This window comes from Drosophila innubila, chromosome X, assembly GCF_004354385.1.
Source record: "Drosophila innubila isolate TH190305 chromosome X, UK_Dinn_1.0, whole genome shotgun sequence".
NCBI classification, from domain to species: domain Eukaryota; kingdom Metazoa; phylum Arthropoda; class Insecta; order Diptera; family Drosophilidae; genus Drosophila; species Drosophila innubila.
The window spans coordinates 17,509,519-17,528,888 of NC_047626.1; the positions used below are offsets into that span (position 1 = coordinate 17,509,519).

Here is a 19,370-nt window from a genome sequence, read left to right on the forward strand (position 1 = left end):
AATGAACCAAAATGAGAACCACAACAAAAATAAGAGCACATCTCAAAAAGCATAAAAGAAAAATTCAAAAACTAGAAATAACAATAGAAGAAACGATGAAAATTGAAGCGGTACATTAATTGGTTGAGGTAGTTTGGAGTAATTTGCAGGAAAATTGACGTGGGATTGGATGGTTTCTAGATTCTAGAACAACAGATCCTCATCGCCATCATTCTCGAGGATGTTTTGTGCCTCCTCGCTGTTGGTGACATTGTAGCCCTGACGACGCAGCTCCTCTCGTTTACGATCCGCACATTTGCGTGCCTCACGCTTCTTGTCCTGTATTTTCTTTAAACGATAGAATTCCTCACGCTCCAATTCGTCTAGCTCACTGATAATATATTCAATGGTGCGATTGATGCGCGGTATAATAACTGTAAAGATTATATACAAATCAGAAGATAATTCAGTTCATATACAAATAATATATTGTCATATCTTCGCATAAGTATCGTATGTTAAAAAAGACCAAATTGTACAAGATTATGACCATGTTTCTACTGCAGTTTTGACCAAAACATCACGTATACGTATGCAGATAGTGATGCATGGATTTTTAAGCAATTTGGCATTTAAATTTCGAAAAAAAAGTCGTATACAATACTTTTGCGAAAATGAGTGAATATGGTAGGTAATTGTTTTGTTTGGAATAAAAATCACAAATTTTTGCTATTTTTATGGACCTCATTTTTGTTTTTAAATAATGTGCATATGTGAATTTTTGTCGTTGTGAAAACAATTACTTGACATACTGTTTATGGTTTTTAGTGTAGGGTATTTAAATGCTAACCGTGCTCGATGGCATTGACACGCCTGTTGGTCACCTTGATGACGTCGTCCAGTGTCACAAACGATGTCTGCAATGACGCCAGCTCCACCAGCAGACGTACAGCGCTCTGATAGTTCTTCTTGAGCTTGGCCAATTGCTGGCCACCCCGTGCCAATCCGGCCAACTCATAGGTATCGACACCATCCTGATAGGGCTCGAATATTGGCAGCGTTACACCAGCCACATTATCCTTTTTGGTGCGTATCTTAATCTGCGCCTTGGTCACATTCTGTAACACAATCTGATTGATGTCACCGGTGGTGAATTTGACCTCTGCCAGTGAGAAGGCCGCCTCCTTCATCACCTGACCCATCAGCGTTTTAGTCTGCATCAATAAGAGAAAGTTGTTGAATCCTCTATGTTCTGGTTTTTTTTTTTGTATATTTATAATAAATAAATTCTGTACAAGTTAAAAGTCTAGTGACGAAAGCATTTCCATGCCTCTAAATTTCTGATGTTCTATTTTGTCACAAATGATATTAAATTCATTGCAAATATTACTTAAAAAAAAAAAAAAAATTTGGGCATTCGTTTGGTTGGTTATAAGCACCTACCTATACATACATACCTCAATGATCTTGCCCAGAATCAAACGAAAACGCATCTGCAGGGCATCCGCCTTCTTTTTAAGTAGTCCATGGCCCTTGGTGGCGCCCGCCAGACGGGATTTCATCAAAGTTTGTGCACTGCGAACAACAAATGAGAATTCATCTCTCTCTTTGCCTCTTTTCTTTCTATCAATGTGTACTCACCCGCGCGATGGAAATATAGGCAAACGATCTTTGGCAGCCATAATTTATAGCAAGTACTTGAGTTTACCGTTAGAGTTACAGTTGCTGTTCAAATTACGCGAATTGCCTTTCACTTTACCAATTAATTGTTGGTATTTTTTGTTATTACAAGGATAATCAAAAGTTATTAACAAAAATATAAAAAAAACAAATAAAAAACAATGCACAAAACTATAAACTATAAATAACAACAACAAAATATTAACTAAATATATGCGACAAATACTAAAATAAACGGACGACCACGAGCAAGCAACGAGAACGAGGCGCAAAGCAAAGCGCACGACAACAAAATGGGCCAAACGACAACCACGACAAACGGCGAAAAGTCGACGTCAACGTCAACGTCTGCGTCGACATCCAAAATGACGCCGCGTTGTTGGGTGGACAAATTGAAGCGCCCGTTGGGCCAGCCGCTCAGCTGTTACGATTACGCAGCGATGTCAGCGATGGGCGCGACCAGCTAGAGATGTGAACGTGATCGCCAATTGCTTGCAATTCAATTTCTTTCAATAATTTTCAGTGATTTTATTTTGCTTTACAATTAAAATAGTCGTTGAGATTAAATTTTTATTGTTTTTATTTAATAACCACTGAGATTGACACGTTATGCTAATACAAATACAATTTAAGGCGAAAATCGTAGATCAATAATACTACTTTGATCAAGTTTTTAATACAAATTTTTAAGCCAATACAAATTTTGTACTACAAAATATATGTAAAATATTAAATAAAATTAGAAAATAAGATTTTAAATTAACAAATTTAAGGAAATCAAAAAAAAAATAATAATAAGTCCAACATGTGTTGCTAAAAAGTTTAATATAAGATTCTTAGTAGTAGGAATAGTATGATTACTATTTTGTATGGCACTCGTCTCAAATTTTGAACCTTTTTTTATACAAATAACGAGTTCTAACATTCACGTCTGCATGCGAGTGTTTACATCTCTCACACCAAGATTATACGACAGCTTAAATCGGTTTAAGTGAAATTGAGTTTTGTAATTTATTAAAACAATTTCAATGCGCTTAGAGATGAGAAGGGATTTAGCGAAACTTTCTTTTGAAACACGTTCTTATTTTTTTAAGCAAGTATAATGCCTTAAATTGTATTAAAGAGAGAGCCGTTTCAAATATGCATATTGATTCGCTATATATTCAGTAAAAACAAAATTATTTGGCAGTTATAAATAATTTGTACAGTAAATTAAGTTCATAAAAACGATTGTGGATTAATTAATTAGGTTTAGCTGCCTTATAAACTTGGTATCAGACAGTGCTGCCAAATCGCTGTAATGGCCGTTTGGGCGAATTGATTTAAATTGATGCTGATTGGGAACAATACGCACAACACTTTGGACCGCTGTCCGCACTCGTAAGAGAAAATAAAAGAAATATCAAATGCCAGAAACACGCGCTGCCATTGCTATTGTCATCAAAATTCGGCTTTGACCTGTGACAATGGGACACGGTCACGTAGGGCGGTGGAAGGGAACGGGGGGCGCCATAGTCACGCAATTTGAATATGCGTCTTCTGCCGTCATGTGCCCAAAAATAAGAACAACAATAATAACTATATGTACAATGTACAAAATAAATGCACACGTGTGCGACTTATACACATGTACATATGTACATTGTACATGTGTGTATATATGCCACGGCCCAATGACGGTCGGACTGATGATAATATTCATTAAAATAATAAAAACGGTATTGGGGATTTGGGATTGACAATTGGCAATTGGTTAGATCCCAGTCACAGTTTTGGTCACCGTCTCGGCCAAGCAACAATTGTTATAGGGCGTTGCCGAGGCGTGTCATCATTAATACGCCCTTTAACGATTTGATATGGCAAAGTTCATTGCAGAAAAAAAAATTGTTAAACCATTTAATCCACGATACCACGGTCAAGAAATGCTTAAATGGACTTTCAAATATGTTCACAATCATAACAGTGCTTTCATTTCATGGGTTCAGGTAAAGATTATTGAGCACTCTACAAATTATAATTATCAATATTTGCGATTCATTATTTCAAAAAATAAAAAATATTCTCCACACAAAATTACCGTTAATTAGATTTGTGACAAAAGTTAAAGATATTACCCCTAAATTGACCAGCCCAGCAAATACTTAATTCGAGATCATTCCAACCTAATTTTAGTACATATCAAATGTAAAGTTTATATAGATACATAAATTCGAGTGACAAATTTATAGTATACTCCCGCATTTACTCTTATTCGTTTGTAGTGTGAATCAACAGTTGGCTCTGTTTTGGCTGTGCTCTACAAAATTTGAGATTTTCGGCAGGAGTCAGAAGGTAAAGAGCAGAGAGAAGGGTGTTAGAACAAAAGAAGCTTTTGTGACTCTCTCGCATTTGTACTCGTATTGATATTTGCCATAAGTCACGACCAGGCAATCACTCGCTCGTTGACTCACTCAACTGCTCCTTCTCTCACACAAGCCCATACATACACACACACATACACAAACGCACGCTTACACTGGCACACGCACATACGCATCCTGTTAGCTGTTGGCGTGGTTGTTTGCCATAGGCGTCCGCTTAGCAGAGACGCAACAACTCAAAAGCAGGGGCCGTAAGGATTACAGTTTTTTTTTCAAAAAATAAATTTTTGTGTTTTATTAAAATTAATAAAAATAAAATAAATATCTATAACAAGGCTGCAAACCTCCAAAGTTTTGTTAAAGGTTCGGTTCGGCAGCTCAAGGAATAGAGCAAGAGATCGGTTCGGTTCGCGAATTGGTTTATATACCCTCTAAACCCAAAGTTTGGGTTCGAAGTTTGGTTCAATTTCATACAAAAAATATTTGTATTGTTATACATTTTTCTTTACATTTTGAACTAATAAAATTTTTGTTTTAAAAGAAATAAAATTTTGATGACAACTTAAATTTATTTGAAGATTTAAATATGACTTATTTTAATCCGAAGTCTCAAATAATTGCGTCATATTTATTATCATAAAATTTATGTAATTATTTTATTTTCGTACCAAACCTTTTATTTTAGAAAGCGGTTCGGTTTACGTTCGGGTGCGCAAAGTAAATAAAAAAATTTAACCAATTTTAAAAATCAAAAATAAAAATTATTTATCAACTTAAATTATTTGTTTATGTGAACTTATTGTTCATTTTTATTAAAAAAAAAAAAATGAAAATTCATCTATTATTTCATAACTTTATCAAATAAGAAAGTTAATATTAATTTTAACAATTAAAATAATTATTATTCGCAATCCCTGTTGAATAGCGACTTGTTGAGTGGGTCGCAAAGTACGGACGCCACTGGGCACCATTCTTTTTTTTTGTTTTTTTTTTTTTTTGTTCTCACAACGCACAACGCACAGGAATAGACGAACTCGTACAGCTGGGATGCTGTTGCTGCCGCTGCTGGTTCTCCGGCCGCAGTTCGCATTTCTCAGTGCCCGCAAGTAGGTTACATATTTTTTCTAGCTCTCGCAAATCAAAATCAAAATTAAATTGAGAGATTAAAGAACAAAGAACTAAAACGGAGTCAAGTTGCAAAGTAAGTAATTAAGAGAAGTCAAAGTAACATCAAACTTGACAAAAAAAAAAAAATCACATTAAATTCAAGAAAAAAATAATAAAAAAAAAAAAGGATAAAAAAAGAAGAAGTAGTCTGTGTCATTTGACTTTCAGTGCAGGTGATGTCAGGCGGGATTTCATTTGAGCAGGCGGTTAAAAAGTAGTGGGGGGAGGTGGTGAGGTTTGATGGCGCTCTGTCGCTTAGGCGTCGTAAATGTCGGATAAAATGCGATTGTAATAGCAGCAGTGACTTCAACAGCAACAGCAACAACAAACAATAACAAAACAAAGAGCAAGTGCAAAAGACACAAACACACACACAGAAAGAAATTTAGAACAGAGAGAGAGTAAAAGAGCGCGCAAATGAATGTGTCTGTTCGAATGCCTACGTGTGCGAGAGTGCGTCGTCCTGAGTGCTCTCTAATTGAGTTATGGAAGGAAAAATGGCCTGTGAGAGCAGCTAGTCTCTGGCATGTGTAGTGGTGCACATATACGAGTATACAGACATATTGCTTTGCGTGAGTGCGTCTGTTATTATTTGAAAATTACAGCTAAAGTACTCATTAAGTTTAAGTGGAAAACTTAATTTAATTTTGCAACTTTGCTGTATTCCATAAATTCACAATTATAATATCAACTAATTTTTCGAATTTACAATTCAAATAAATTTCATCGACATTCATTTATATAGCATACTTTTAGGTCGAACTCTAAGGGCTTTTTAGCCTTTAAATATCTCTTCAACGGGTATAATTAATTATACTTTCATATAAGATTTCATCAGGAAAACTAAAATCTTTAATCTCATTAAAATATTTGTATTTAAATTAGTTAATTTTTTTAAATCGGCTTTTAGATTTAAAATAAAGATAGACATAAAAAAATATGGAGTACAAACTGATTAACCCCGATAATTACGAGCGAGTAATTGATCACCTGCGAAGGAATTTCTTTGCTGATGAGCCACTGAATCGGGCTGCTGGACTTTGTCAGCAGGGTGGTGGCAACAAGGAGCTGGAGCACCACAGTCTGGCCACGCTACATGATCAGCTCAGCTTGATGGCTGTGGATGAGCGTGATGGTAGCGAAACCTATGGACAGATAGCTGGAGTCATTCTGAATGGGGTACTGCATCCGGGGGACACGGAACAGGCGCTCGACAAGCTACAGTATAGCTCGGACATTAACTACAAGAAGATCTTTGAGCTGCTCTACAGGCACAGTTTGCAAGTGGATCTATTTGCCCGCTACGATGTGGATCGCATCTTTGATGTCCGCATTCTCTCAGTGGATTCACGTTATCGCGGCCAGGGCATTGCCAAGGAACTGGTAAAACGTGCTGAGCTAGTTGCTCGACAATCTGGATACCATCTACTGAAAGCTGATGCCACCGGCATATTCTCCCAAAAGATACTTCGCTCCCAAGGCTTTGAACCCTTCTCCGAGCAGCTGTATGCCAAGTATACAAACGAAGAGGGTCTAATAATATTACCCGTGGAGGCGCCTCACATTAAATTGCAGCTTCTAACCAAACAGCTTAAGTATGATAACGATAAGTAAAGTCAGTCTGCAATAGCTCAGTAAAATTAAAAATATTTCGCTGTTTGTTTTTGTTTTCATAATATATATATTATTTATATAGTTATACACAAGAAATTTTGGAATGAAAATTAACATGAAATATTATTATCTCATGCAAGTATTTAAGATTAAACAACAAATGACGCATTTACTTTAATTATAAACAATTTGAGTATTTTGTAAATGGAATTTTCCATGATTCCGAATTCGGAAAACAATTGAATTAAAAAAAAGTGTAGCATACTTCTTGGAAACATTTTAACTTAAGATGTACGCTTTATCGATGTCTGTAGAATTTATATGAATTTTTTTGAATTTCAAGCAATATGTGTACTTAATTTGTAGTTATTAAAATATTTGTTTTGGACTGGAGAAATTGGAGTAGAGTATAGTAATACTGAAGCTACACAAATAATAGATCAATGTAATACATGTTGCAAAAGCATTTTGTTGCTCTGTTTTAATTTTTTTTTATAATGGGGACCAACAGTAAACCTAAATAAACTTTATAACTACTAATAACTTAAAGCACGCTTGTTAAATTGATTATGTGTATACAGAATGCATAGATATCTATAAAATAACAATGTTATAATGTTTACAATTATTAAATAAAATATATACATGTTTATGTAACTAAAATATGTATAACAATTTAGTAAAATATTCGTTATTTATACGAATGTGTTATTGACTTATATACGTGTAGATGCATACAAGCATAAGGTACATCATTTGAGTTGCCCAGCCTAGCACAAGCGAATTCAATTCCTCCTACAAGTTAATATCACAAGGCGCAGATCCATCAAATAACAACGAACAACTCTGGCAACTGCTGGGCAGGTACTATAAAGCCATTAACATTATTGGCATAGGTTATGGCATTAGCATCTCTTGGCTCTTGGCTGTGAATCTACTGATTGCTGTTCTGTTGCTGCTCGTAAATGAATATTATATCCTGATCGGTGCCAAAGGCTGTACGTGCCGTATCCATAGCCTCAGATAAACAGCGACAAATATCTGTGAAATGAAAAAAGAATCATACAATAAAACGAATCAATTCTGTTAAGTATGCACTACTTACGTCCATCGTGCACTTCCGGATTGTGGTAGAATACCTTTTGCAGGTTTATGTCATAGCCACAGAGCACCACATAATGTCCGGCATACCTTTTGTTTTTAGTCGAGGGCAAGCGAGTGTTTTGTGCAATACAAGATAGATGAAAACAACTTGATAATAAGCAAGAGTAAAATAGTCTACAATCATAAATAATAAAAAAGTAACTTATACACAATACAGCACTACATCAAGGACTGTTTTGTTACGTTAGCTACCTCAGCTGTGAGGAATAAGCCACCTTATATACTATAAATACATCTTGTCAATCCAAACTATGAATCAAGCTTAAAATCGAATTGTAAAAATCGAAAGGAAAAAGAATCGGGTTGTACATCAATTTGCAAATAATACATCGAGTTACATATATCGAGTTTTCCCAAAACTCTTTTTTTTGCAAAATTGTCAATGGAAAATATTAGAGAAATAAAACAGTAATGAGAAAAATGATGGGTCAAAAAATAATATTAATTGAAATTCCGCAAAAAAACAATTTGTAAAGATTTGACAAAGTTATGAAAGTTTAAAGTTTTTGAAAGAAAAAAAAACGCAGTGATGGCAAAAAATTGAGTTTTCCAATTCTTATGCCGAATCAAAATAGAGGCAAAATAATGATAGAATTGACATTTCGCAAGAGAATCGATAAAGATTTAACAAAGTTATACAAATTTCAAATTATTGAAGAAGTGTCTAGGAGAGAGAAAGTATGGGAAAAATGGACAGTGATGGAAAAAAATTGAATTTTTCAATTTTGATGTTAAGCTGAGTTGTCGATTTTTCACAAAAATCTATTTAAATAACTGGGTTGATCGCCAAAGCAACAATCGAACAGTCAATATTTCGATATATTTGTACATCACTAATAAAAAGCTTTCGAAACAAGTTGAACTAACGAAATACGATTGATAAAATGTTAAAGTATAAACTGACAGGAGCTTTTGAGTTTGTTTTTGGTTTTAGTAAGGATCAACATACTTATAGTCACTACAAAATTGATGTATGCAAGTATTTGTGCATGGAGAGAGCTTATCTAAGAGAACTTACCCAAACTTCTCAAGAACATTGCGTTTGCATATCTCACAGGTGAGCAGGGAGGCGTTAGTTAGCAATATGACGGGACCATTTCGAGCTAAATGCTTGATTATCACCTCCATGTCGACGGTGCGCTGGTGAACGCGTAATCCGTGTGCTTTGGCATCCTTGAATTTGCGCGTCACACGCTTTTCGTCCTTGTCAATGATTTTGGAGTAATACATGTGCTGTGTGTAGTTGGGATCGATGCCAAGTGTCTGCGTATAATACTCATGACGCACTTGATAACGCTGCAGCAGATAGCATAGATCAATTGTCCAGGTGCTCGATCCGAAGCCCTCCTCCTTGCAAATGCCCTCAAAATTATTGAGGAACTGTTCACGCTGCGTGCTGGACAGTATCATCAGTATGCAGGATAGGCCACAGTCCCAGTTATATCGTTGCTGATAGTGTGTTAAATTGTAATGTTTACTTTGCGGTAAAATATTCATGTTGTTTCTCTAGTTTTGTTTTTGTTGTTATTCTTTGTTGCAATCACTTTTTACGTAAACAAGTTTTGTTTTTCTATTGTCAATCAATTAGTTATTTGATTTTAAAGCTATGCTTTTAACAAACAAATTAAATACTTCGAGAGAGGGTTTTTTACAAGAGTTGTTTACGAAATTGCTAAATAAATAAATTGTTTTTTTTTATGGTTTTTCTTTTGTAGAAGAAGAAATTTAACTGGCGCAGCCACTGTTGCCAACTTAGCTATTTTACAGCTGGTTCTGGCTATTTTTAAGGCTCGTTTGCAAGGAAAATTTGAAATTGGCTATTAACCTGGAATCTGGCATTTTTAAATATATTTTCTGCTATGTTTTTGCTATTAAAATTATTTTTTAGCTGTGCAAAAGTGGCCTCCAAAACTAGTTAAGATGGTTTCCAGCCAGAAACAGCTATTTTTCCGCTACAAATCTGGCAGCACTAAGCGCAGCGCAAAGTTAACATTGCACTCTGAGTTTAACAGAGAATGCAAAAATGAGTAACAGCAGCGCAAGTGTAAGCAAATTTAGTTCCTATTCCTATTCCTATTGAGACAAGCTGGCAGCACTGAAACAACATTTGGAAATCAGCTGTATCGTCTCAACACTGACGGCCAAAAGCTGCCAGCACTGATAAAAATTGCAAATCTAAAAATGCAAAAAACTCAATAGAAAATTAATAATTTAATGAAAATTTAAATATGCAAATTAGAAAAAATTAAGGTTAACATTTTGATAAAGGTTTAAAGTTCGTGAGCTCTCGGGAAGAGAAGTTAGAAAATTTAATTCTAAAAATAAGATAAAATTATATCGACAAATAAAGAAAATTCTAAAAAAAACTATGCAAAAATTTAACAAATTCTAGAAAAAAAACCGAAATTAAATTCAACAATTAAATACACCCAGTTTCGGAAATGTACTTGTTTTCTTAAGTACAAAAAATCAAACCAGATAGGTAAATTTTACAGGGTGGCAGCCTTTGCACCGGGTGGCAATCTTCCACACCAACACAACTAGTGTGCGAATTCCAAAAGTCGCGCAACGTCCTGAAGTGGTCGGGTAAATAATATATTAAACAATATTTCGATTCTTGTATATCTGTGGTCGACTATTGGCATAACAAATTTTACATTTGGGTCAGAAGTGAATCAAGTGGCGCCAGCAATATAGCAAAGTGTGTGTGTGACATGCGTATGTATTGCATGTATATTCGACATGCATGTATGTGTGATCTGTGTATATGTATGCGCAAGCATGTGGATGTGTGTGTGTATGTTTGTGTGACCTTCGTGCAATCATTTAGCTTGGCCGACTTTTGCCAATTATAATCAGAGGAAGAGCATCCTGTCTACACGTTTCTTATTATAATATAATCAAGTTGGTCCATTGTGTTTACCTTTTAGCCAGCTGCTGTCATCACACAGCCGGCTGCCAAACAAAGTGCAGTCATTAAGTTGCAGCCCTTCTGCTGTTTGATAATGCTCTGTGCCTAATTAGATTCCACAGCCACCTGAGAGAGCTTTTAAGAGATAGACAGAGAGAGAGAGCAATAACAACAACAGCAATAACAACAACAAGCGGTCCACTAATGAACTGTTTTTTTTTTATGCATTCCTCTTTACAGTTGAGAACGACGACGACAACATCAATAAACAGCCGCCTCTGTCTTAATAGGAAGACTCTACGTTCTTTACAGTAAACAAGTCTAGTCAACAAGCAGACCAAATGAGCGCACACTTCAGCTAAACGAGGAGCACAAACCAAAAAAAATAAATAAATAAAAATAACAATAATAAATAACGCTAATCAACACAACCCACAAACACTATCAAAATGCGTGTGGTGGCAATGGTAAGCGGCGGCAAGGATAGCTGTTACAATATGATGCAGTGCGTCGCCGAAGGTCACGAAATAGTCGCACTGGCCAATTTGCATCCAAAGGACAGAGGTAATTGTCAATTGTCACAATTACTTCATACATATATATATATATTCACTCAATTGAGTGTTTCGCCAATCATTTAACTTAACGGTCATGGGGCATTTTACAGATGAGCTGGATAGCTTCATGTATCAGACCGTTGGCCACATGGGCATCGAAATACTCGCCAGCGCCATGGGTTTGCCCCTCTACAGGCGGGAGACGAAAGGCAAGAGCACACAGACCGGCAAACAGTATGTGCCCACCGATGATGACGAAGTCGAGGATCTCTACAGTTTGCTGGATACGTGCAAGGTGAGAGAGACAGCAGGGCAACAGCACAAGTTGACACAAGTTCAAATGCATATACATTAGGGTGTAGCGATTTTTTTCACCAAAAAAATTTTACCCAATTTCGTTATCTACGTTAATTCTAAGATGTTTTCACCAAGAAACCATAGTTCTAAAATCAATTTCTACTGTTTGATTTTTGAGTAGAAAATGTTGTGTTCGTCCTTCGTCGTTGGGTTCTATGAAATTTTAAAAGACCTGGTCCTAACAAGAGTTTTGATACCAATCTTTTTAGGATCGGACTAAAAACACCAAATATAGGCTAATAATACTAAGCCAAAATTTAAAAAAAATGTTATTTTTCAACTTAAAAAGTGGGGAACAGAAATTTATTTAAGAACTATAGTTTCTTGGTTAAAAACATCTTAGAATTGACAGTAGATTAAGAGTATCGGTTACCGTTTTAAAATTTTTTTTTTTGTCCCATACAAATTGATGGACCCTAATGTACATACATATGTAGGATGGGTAAGTGTATAACAAGCGAAAAGATTAAAGGGACAGATTACCGAGTATCGATGCAACTAATCGTTATACCCTGTACAGGTTTGTCAATCAGAGCAGGTATCAACAGTTTAGTTATTGCAACACGTAAAGCCAAGTACAGAATAACAATTATTTTCTTTTTTTAAAGTTTAAGTTAAGGAATAAATTATTTGGGAACAGATTTGTAGATATTTTTAACAAAAGTTAATTGTATTATAGTAGCTTATATTTCGAACCTTTTGTTTTTAAATGAAGTAAATATGTGTTTTGCTGCCACTTTTATTTAAAATTAAAAATGATTTGAATTGGAAAAATTATAACTAGAAGTTTTTCGCAGCTTTCGATAATGGCATGGAAAAAATAATCTGTAGTGTAATCGATATTACTTTAGCATATTTTAATTTTAGATAAACTTTGGCTTCAAAACTGTTGTTTAGATAAAACTATTGAACTGTCTAAAAATTGACAAGGAGATCTCAAAGAATAATAAATCAAAGCTTTATTATTTTCAAAACATTAAATTTAATTTAATCTGTTGAGTATTAAAGGATATCTGAAAGTCGTTTATAGTTTGTAGCAATTTTATTGTTGACGAATTGTAAAATGTCCTTGAACGGGTGTACGCCCTATAAACAAAACAAAAAAAATAAAAATAAAAAAAAAAAAAATTGCGGAAATTGGTTTTGCTATAGGTACTCGTAATCATAATCTAATCAAAAGAAATGTCACTAAACACGTGAACTATGGCAAATATTTGATTATACTTTAGCGCTTCAAATTATTAATACACTCTATCGATGACGAGGAGCACTTAATCAGAAATGTAAGGAGAACCTGAACATCAATACGATTCAGCTCAAATTCGTGTCATGGCACTGAAATATATTTATATAAGATTTATTATACTGAAATATGATTCATAGGCTTGTGGTAAATATAGCAAATATAAATATGATAATGACTTTCCTTTTATCATTTTGGTGTCATTTATCATAATGAAGAGCAAAAAACTATAGAAAACTCAATTCAAACTTATCAAAGTAAATTATTATTAGGGAGTTCATACATATATCGCGAGAAAAATATTTCGAGAAAATATGAAATGCTTAGTAAAATATATTTAGATCAATATATTTAAGTAACACATCAATCAATAAGTCCCGGGCTTATTAGTTAGGCAACAGAAACTTTTTTGCTATATTCAATTGTATTCATCAATGTTACATTTTTCTAAGATTATACCCTGACTCAATCGCTTCTTTGTCAATGCAATGCCATTTTGGGAAAATCTCTATTATGAAAGTGTACCTTGTAAAGGTAAAATTTTGACCTTATATTTTATAGATTTTTTTTATATTTTCCGAAACAACTGCCGAATTTGAACGATTAGAGAGTTCTTCATCATTTGTGTTTGTACGACCACGTTTAACCTGATAGTTCCATTTATTTTTTTTTTTTTTTTTGATCAAAAATAATGATTATGGTGTAGGTTTTATTAAATTACTCAAAACTAATGATTATCATTGAGAAAAACGTAAAAAATCAGAAATTTAAAAATCATGGCGGAAATGTAGAGATTGTTAAATTATAAAGATTAGGACAATTATAAGTTGGTGTTTTTTTTATTAAAAAAAAAATAATAATCATTATTTACGGTCCCTGATTTTTTCCATAAAAAAAAAATGTTTTTTCAATGGAAGAAAATTCAGATTTTTTCATTGCATAAAATTTTTAAAAAGAAACTTTTTTTAAGTGAGGGTTACCTGCAAACTAATAATCCAATTAAGCTCAAATTTGGACACAGATCTTATAAAGGATGGAACTTTCGAAAAAAAAATATAGATTTTTTATTAGTGGCGCCAATTATGTCAGGCCCGGAACTCATTGAGTGATGTGTTATTTATATTTAATTAAAAATACTCCAGTTGAATCTTCATATTTGTATTTGTGATGCATGCAGCATGAACTCAATGTGGAGGCGGTGGCTGTTGGGGCCATATTGTCAGATTATCAGCGTGTGCGCGTGGAGAATGTGTGCAGCCGCCTCAACCTGATATCCTTGGCCTATTTGTGGAGGAGAGATCAGACTGAACTGCTGCAGGAGATGATCGACTGTCAGGTGCATGCCATTATCATCAAGGTAAGCTAAAAGATATACGTGTATATTCCAAGTGATTCTATAATATCTTGTTGTTTTGGATTTGATTAGGTTGCCGCTTTGGGACTTGTACCAGATCGTCATTTGGGCAAATCGCTGCGCGAGATGCAAACGCATCTCCTCAAGATGCGCGACAAGTATGGCCTGAATGTGTGCGGCGAGGGTGGTGAATATGAGACATTTACCCTGGACTGTCCGCTGTTTAAGCAACGGATCGTTGTCGAGGATATCCAGACGATCATTAGCAGCGCCGATCCCATTTGCCCCGTGGGCTATATTAATTTTACGAAGCTAACGCTGCATCCAAAGGAGCCGAATGTCGGCGGTGATGTTGTGTTTGTTAAGAAGTCACTCGATTATATAAGCGATCTCAACGAGTCCACGTACAGTGATCTAAGTGATCCGGACTTTAGCGAAACGGAACTGGAGCTTATCGAAAAGGAGACGCGTCTGCGAGAATCGCTTAGCCAAAACGAGCTAATCTCGCGCAGCAATTCATTTGGACGCCATTTGGCCACATCATCGTCCTCGCCCATACCCATTGTAACGAAGAGCGCCAGCGTCGACGAGCCCATACCGACGGCCAGCTCCATAACCGGCAGCGCCTCATTGCTGCTGCTGGCCAATGCAAATCAATCGACATCCACATCCGCATTGGGCGGTGGCGTTGGCGTTGGCGGTGTCGGTGTAGGTGTAGGTGTCGGAGGAGGCTGCGGTGGCGTCTGTGGCGGCAGCAGTGCATTGCAGGCAAACAGCTGTTGTGGCTTTGGCAGCTCACATCCGTTGGGCAGCAGCACGGCCGCCGTATGCGGCTCGCTGTCGCTGGCCATCTCCTCGCTTGGGCTGAGCACAACGCAGTGCAACAACAATGCGGCGACGACGACGATGCCGGCGGGCATAACACAACCGCCCAGTCCCATGAAATATGAGCGAGAATTTCGTCCACTTGCTAATCAGGCCAAAGCGGCCATCAATGCCAAAGGCTGGATGTGGCTGGCGGGCATACAGGGTAAACCCTTATAGCATCTGCTCACTGCACTGTCATATTGTCATCTGTTTTTTAACACTCTCTGCCCTGTACTCATATGTATCTTCCCTTTCAACTGTGTTGTTTTACCCTTGCAGAGGAACAAACGGTTTTCATAAACAACCTTCCGTATGCAAAACTTGGGCGTTTCTTAAAATATCTCTACCGATCTGACAGAATCTGCATTTTGTGTTGTCCTTTACATCTTAGACATATTTGCTACAAATCAGACTTCTATATCATATAGATGCCAACTTTAAGTATAAAGAACTTTTTTGTTCCTTGAAATATCTTTACTAATATCACAGAATCTACAATAAGTGTTGTCTTCGACATCCTGACTTAATCTGTTTCATATTAGACATATATATCTTATAGCTGTCTTAGGAGCGATAATATCAAATAGATGCCATAGGGGGCGATCGGTTGAAAATCAACTTTAAGTATAAAGAACTTTTTTGTTCCTTAAAATATCTTTACTAATATCACAGAATCTTCGACATCCTGACTTAATCTGTTTCATATTAGACATATATATCTTATAGCTGTCATAGGAGCGATAATATCAAATAGATGTCATAGGAGCGATCGGTTGTGAATCAACTTTAAGTATAAAGAACTTTTTTGTTCCTTGAGATATCTTTACTAATATCACAGAATCTACAATAAGTGTTGTCTTCGCCATCCTGACTTAATCTGTTTCATATTAGACATATGTATCTTATAGCTGTCATAGGAGCGATAATATCAAATAGATGTCATAGGAGCAATCGGTTAAAATTCAACTTTAAATATGAAAAACTTTGTCGTCTCTTGAGATATCTCAATCAATCTCACAGAAACTGCATTTTGTGTTGTCCCAGATATCCTAACTAAATCTGTTTAATGTTAGGTTAACATATCTTATAGCTGCCATAGGAGTGAAAGGTGTAAAATTGAAAACAGCGCTCTGCAAGGGTATCAAATCTTCGGCATGCCGAATATAAACAATCTATCTTGTTTTATTTACTGTCTAGGCTGTGCCTCGAGCATGGAGAAGGGCATGCAACAGGCATTGGACACACTGCGTGAGTTGTGCCACACCAACGGCTATGATCTGCAGGACTTGTGCTTCACCACGCTCTATGTGCGCTCCATAGCCGAATATCCGGCATTAAATAGCGTCTATTTGCAATCATTTGGCTTTCACAATCCACCGACGCGGGTTTGTGTCGAATGCCCGCTGCCAGATGATTGTCATGTGATTATGGAGGCAATCGCTTATCGTGCTCCAGCCACGTACAGCGGCGATGATAGCGAGGAGACGCAGACGCTGCTCAATGGACGACGTAATACGATGCATGTTCAAGGCATTTCACATTGGGCGCCAGCCAATATTGGTCCCTACAGTCAATCGACGCGGGTGAGAGAGAGTGAGAGATAGTGATAGAGACAGTTAGAGCGAGAGAGAGAGAGAGAGGGATTCTCACACACAATTGCAAGTTAACAAGAACAATGCTACCGTTGCAGATTGGCGACATCACATACATCTCGGGCCAAATTGCGCTGGTGCCGGGCAGCATGACAATCATTGAGGGCGGCATACGGCCGCAATGCAAACTGACGTTGCGTCACATCAGTCGGATTGCCAAGGCAATGAATGCCCAAGGTCAGCTTAGGGATGTCGTCCATGGCATTTGCTTTGTCACCCATCCGGCATTCATTGGCGAGGCCCGACGCCAGTGGGAGAGGCGGACCACAAATGCCATCATGGATTACATTGTGCTGCCCGCTCTGCCCCGAGATGCACTCGTCGAATGGCAGGTGTGGGCACACACCCACAACGATCGTTTCGATTGTAAGAGATGCTGATTACACAAGTGTTTCCCAAACTAACACAAACGCAAAATGAGTCTCGGAAAGAATTTCTTTTTATTATCTTTTATTATTATTATCCATTATTTAATATGCTAGTGGAATACGTAGGCAATAAAATGGTTATTTTTTTGCAAGTCAAACTTAAATAACTTAGTTGTTACTTTGTACTTGAAAAAAATGTAAGAACAATCTGACTTTTTGTGTAAACTAATATGTAAGAATTCCACATTTGTTCCATTTTAATTTGATAAACTCTGTACTCTGTATACTTGCGAGATTTGGGAAACACTTTTATAGACTTACTTACTATTCAAATTGTATATTAAAATTGTTTGCACTTTCAGATGAGGAAACTGGCTGCTCGGTTAGCGATTATACAATTTCGATTCGTCGTCGATGGAACTATGAGAACAATTGTGCGGCAATTGTGTGCTATGTGGCCACGGGATTGGCCTCCTCCACCACCCAATTGACGCAGTTGAGCGACGATGTGCTGGGCAATCATTGCCGGTTAGCACAGGGTCTGAGTGCTGAGAATCTGGATGAGATTCTAACCTATATTGTGAATCGTTTGCTCAAGGATTATCCGATTACAAGGCGACAACGCCTGCTCGAGCAACAACAGGAGGAGCTGAAAGCAAATAGCACTGCCACGCCCACAGAGGCAATGACACTGACCACAGTACAAGCGGCGGCGACACCAGGAGGCGCCGGTGATCAGCAGCAACAAACGGCAGCAGATGCCAACAACACATTGCCAGCGATACATTTAAAGCTGTTCTATCAGGTGAATGCGGCACCGCCAACGGATCTGTTGCTGCAGGCGTTGCATGATTTTCGGCACAAGTGCCAGGAGATGGCATCCATTGTGTACACGGTGCTCCCGGCCTGCAGTCTGCACAATTTTAGTACGTTCCTGTCCATATGCGGTGTGCGGCATGAGTAGAGATTGGAAACTCGAAATTCTAGATTGGAGAGTGGAGAGTGGAGAGCCAGTGGGAGGGAGTCGAGTCTGGATGAGAAGTAACGTCCAATGTTTCAATTTTGAAACCGACATCAAACACACACACACACACATACACACACACACAGAAAAATACGCACACTACTCTCAACTAAACTAAGAATGTAGGCGTAACACGCCCATTTGTTGATATTGTTAACTAGCCTCTGTATCTATGAACTTTACATATATTTACTATAACTATTTACAACAGCCAGTCAAGTCGAACAGACAGACAGATCGTAATTATCTTAAATTGTTTCGGACCAACAACAAAATATAACACCAACAACAACAACTACAAAAGTAAAAAAAAAAAAGAACAAACAAATTCATGCATGGCAACTCGAAAGTGTTTCAAAATGTTAAAAAAATATACATTAAAAATAATAATAATAATAATAAAATGAAAAAGGAAAACCGCTTAATAACAAAACGAAATTACAAATCGAAACTAAAACTCAAGTTATCATGCAAAATTTCTATGCAAATTTTTTGTGCACTCTATACTACGCCCAATTGTAACTGTAACTTTAACTGTAATCTATACTCGGATAACCGTTAACATATGTATTTTCGATGTGCTTTTCATTTGTTGCTCAGGTTTCGCCTTTTTCGACATTTGATTTATTTATATTACAATGGTTTTTTATACTTTATCTTTTGTGATGAGATTAGCTCAACTTTTTTGACCAAATATAAATACAAACGAATTGCTTTTAAAAGTCGTGTATCATAATCTTTAACTATGTATTTATATCGTCTATATACGTGATGACTTTCAACACATTGTCATGCCTACTTATGGAAATATCCCATTGAAAAGTAAAAGAAAAAAAAAAAAACAAACATTACATTTTTGTATTTTTTGGTTGTACAAATATATTTTGTGCCCGTTTGCCTTTGTCTCCTTAAGATTAATATGGAAATCCAGGGATTGTAAATAATGATTATTTAATTTTTTGTACTAGAAACAAATTAATCACTTATCGTATCTTTAAAGGAGCGTGAAGTATACGAATATTATTCTTATAGGGTTATCTATGCATTTTCCATACCATAATTTACAAAATTAC

General features: G+C 36.4%; 4 protein-coding genes across 9 annotated transcripts in view; 2 read left to right on the forward strand and 2 right to left on the reverse strand.

Annotated features, from left to right (window-relative positions):
- The window catches only part of LOC117793033, a 31,393-nt gene extending 12,264 nt beyond the window's left edge, over nt 1–19,129 (forward strand). The window contains exons 1-9 of one of the 5 annotated variants that reach the window (XM_034633437.1): nt 10,492–10,550; nt 11,116–11,439; nt 11,543–11,727; nt 14,210–14,389; nt 14,459–15,068; nt 15,099–15,416; nt 16,451–16,836; nt 16,944–17,271; nt 17,636–19,129. In XM_034633437.1, the coding sequence (XP_034489328.1) occupies nt 11,325–11,439; nt 11,543–11,727; nt 14,210–14,389; nt 14,459–15,068; nt 15,099–15,416; nt 16,451–16,836; nt 16,944–17,271; nt 17,636–18,237 (2,724 nt within the window). In that variant the 5' untranslated portion in view covers nt 10,492–10,550; nt 11,116–11,324 and the 3' untranslated portion in view covers nt 18,238–19,129. Of the gene's footprint in view, nt 1–3,364; nt 3,378–10,491; nt 10,551–11,115; nt 11,440–11,542; nt 11,728–14,209; nt 14,390–14,458; nt 15,417–16,450; nt 16,837–16,943; nt 17,272–17,635 lie in introns of those variants that run through there. The other 4 variants (XM_034633413.1, XM_034633429.1, XM_034633406.1 and 1 more) reach the window with 4 other exon arrangements.
- Nucleotides 97–1,931, reverse strand: LOC117793190 (probable V-type proton ATPase subunit D 2). Its single transcript, XM_034633486.1, has 4 exons — nt 1,621–1,931; nt 1,437–1,554; nt 830–1,193; nt 97–413 (listed from the first exon to the last, which is right to left on the reverse strand). The coding sequence occupies exons 1-4, from the start codon at nt 1,659–1,661 to the stop codon at nt 184–186; spliced, it is 753 nt and encodes a 250-aa protein (XP_034489377.1). The 5' UTR covers nt 1,662–1,931; the 3' UTR covers nt 97–183.
- On the forward strand, nt 5,085–6,942 carry LOC117793218 (dopamine N-acetyltransferase). The gene is made up of 2 exons (XM_034633513.1): nt 5,085–5,220; nt 6,097–6,942. The coding sequence occupies exon 2, from the start codon at nt 6,126–6,128 to the stop codon at nt 6,798–6,800; it is 675 nt and encodes a 224-aa protein (XP_034489404.1). The 5' UTR covers nt 5,085–5,220; nt 6,097–6,125; the 3' UTR covers nt 6,801–6,942.
- LOC117793201 (protein GUCD1) lies at nt 6,973–9,641 on the reverse strand. 2 transcript variants are annotated; one of them, XM_034633503.1, is made up of 3 exons: nt 8,983–9,641; nt 7,906–7,991; nt 6,973–7,841 (listed from the first exon to the last, which is right to left on the reverse strand). In XM_034633503.1, exons 1-3 carry the CDS (start codon nt 9,459–9,461, stop codon nt 7,735–7,737), a joined length of 672 nt encoding a protein of 223 aa, XP_034489394.1. In that variant the 5' UTR covers nt 9,462–9,641; the 3' UTR covers nt 6,973–7,734. The 2 variants fall into 2 exon arrangements, with proteins under 2 accessions (XP_034489394.1, XP_034489387.1); XM_034633496.1 differs by having other exon boundaries at nt 6,997–7,841; nt 7,906–8,051.
- Nucleotides 19,130–19,370: the final 241 nt, after the last annotated feature.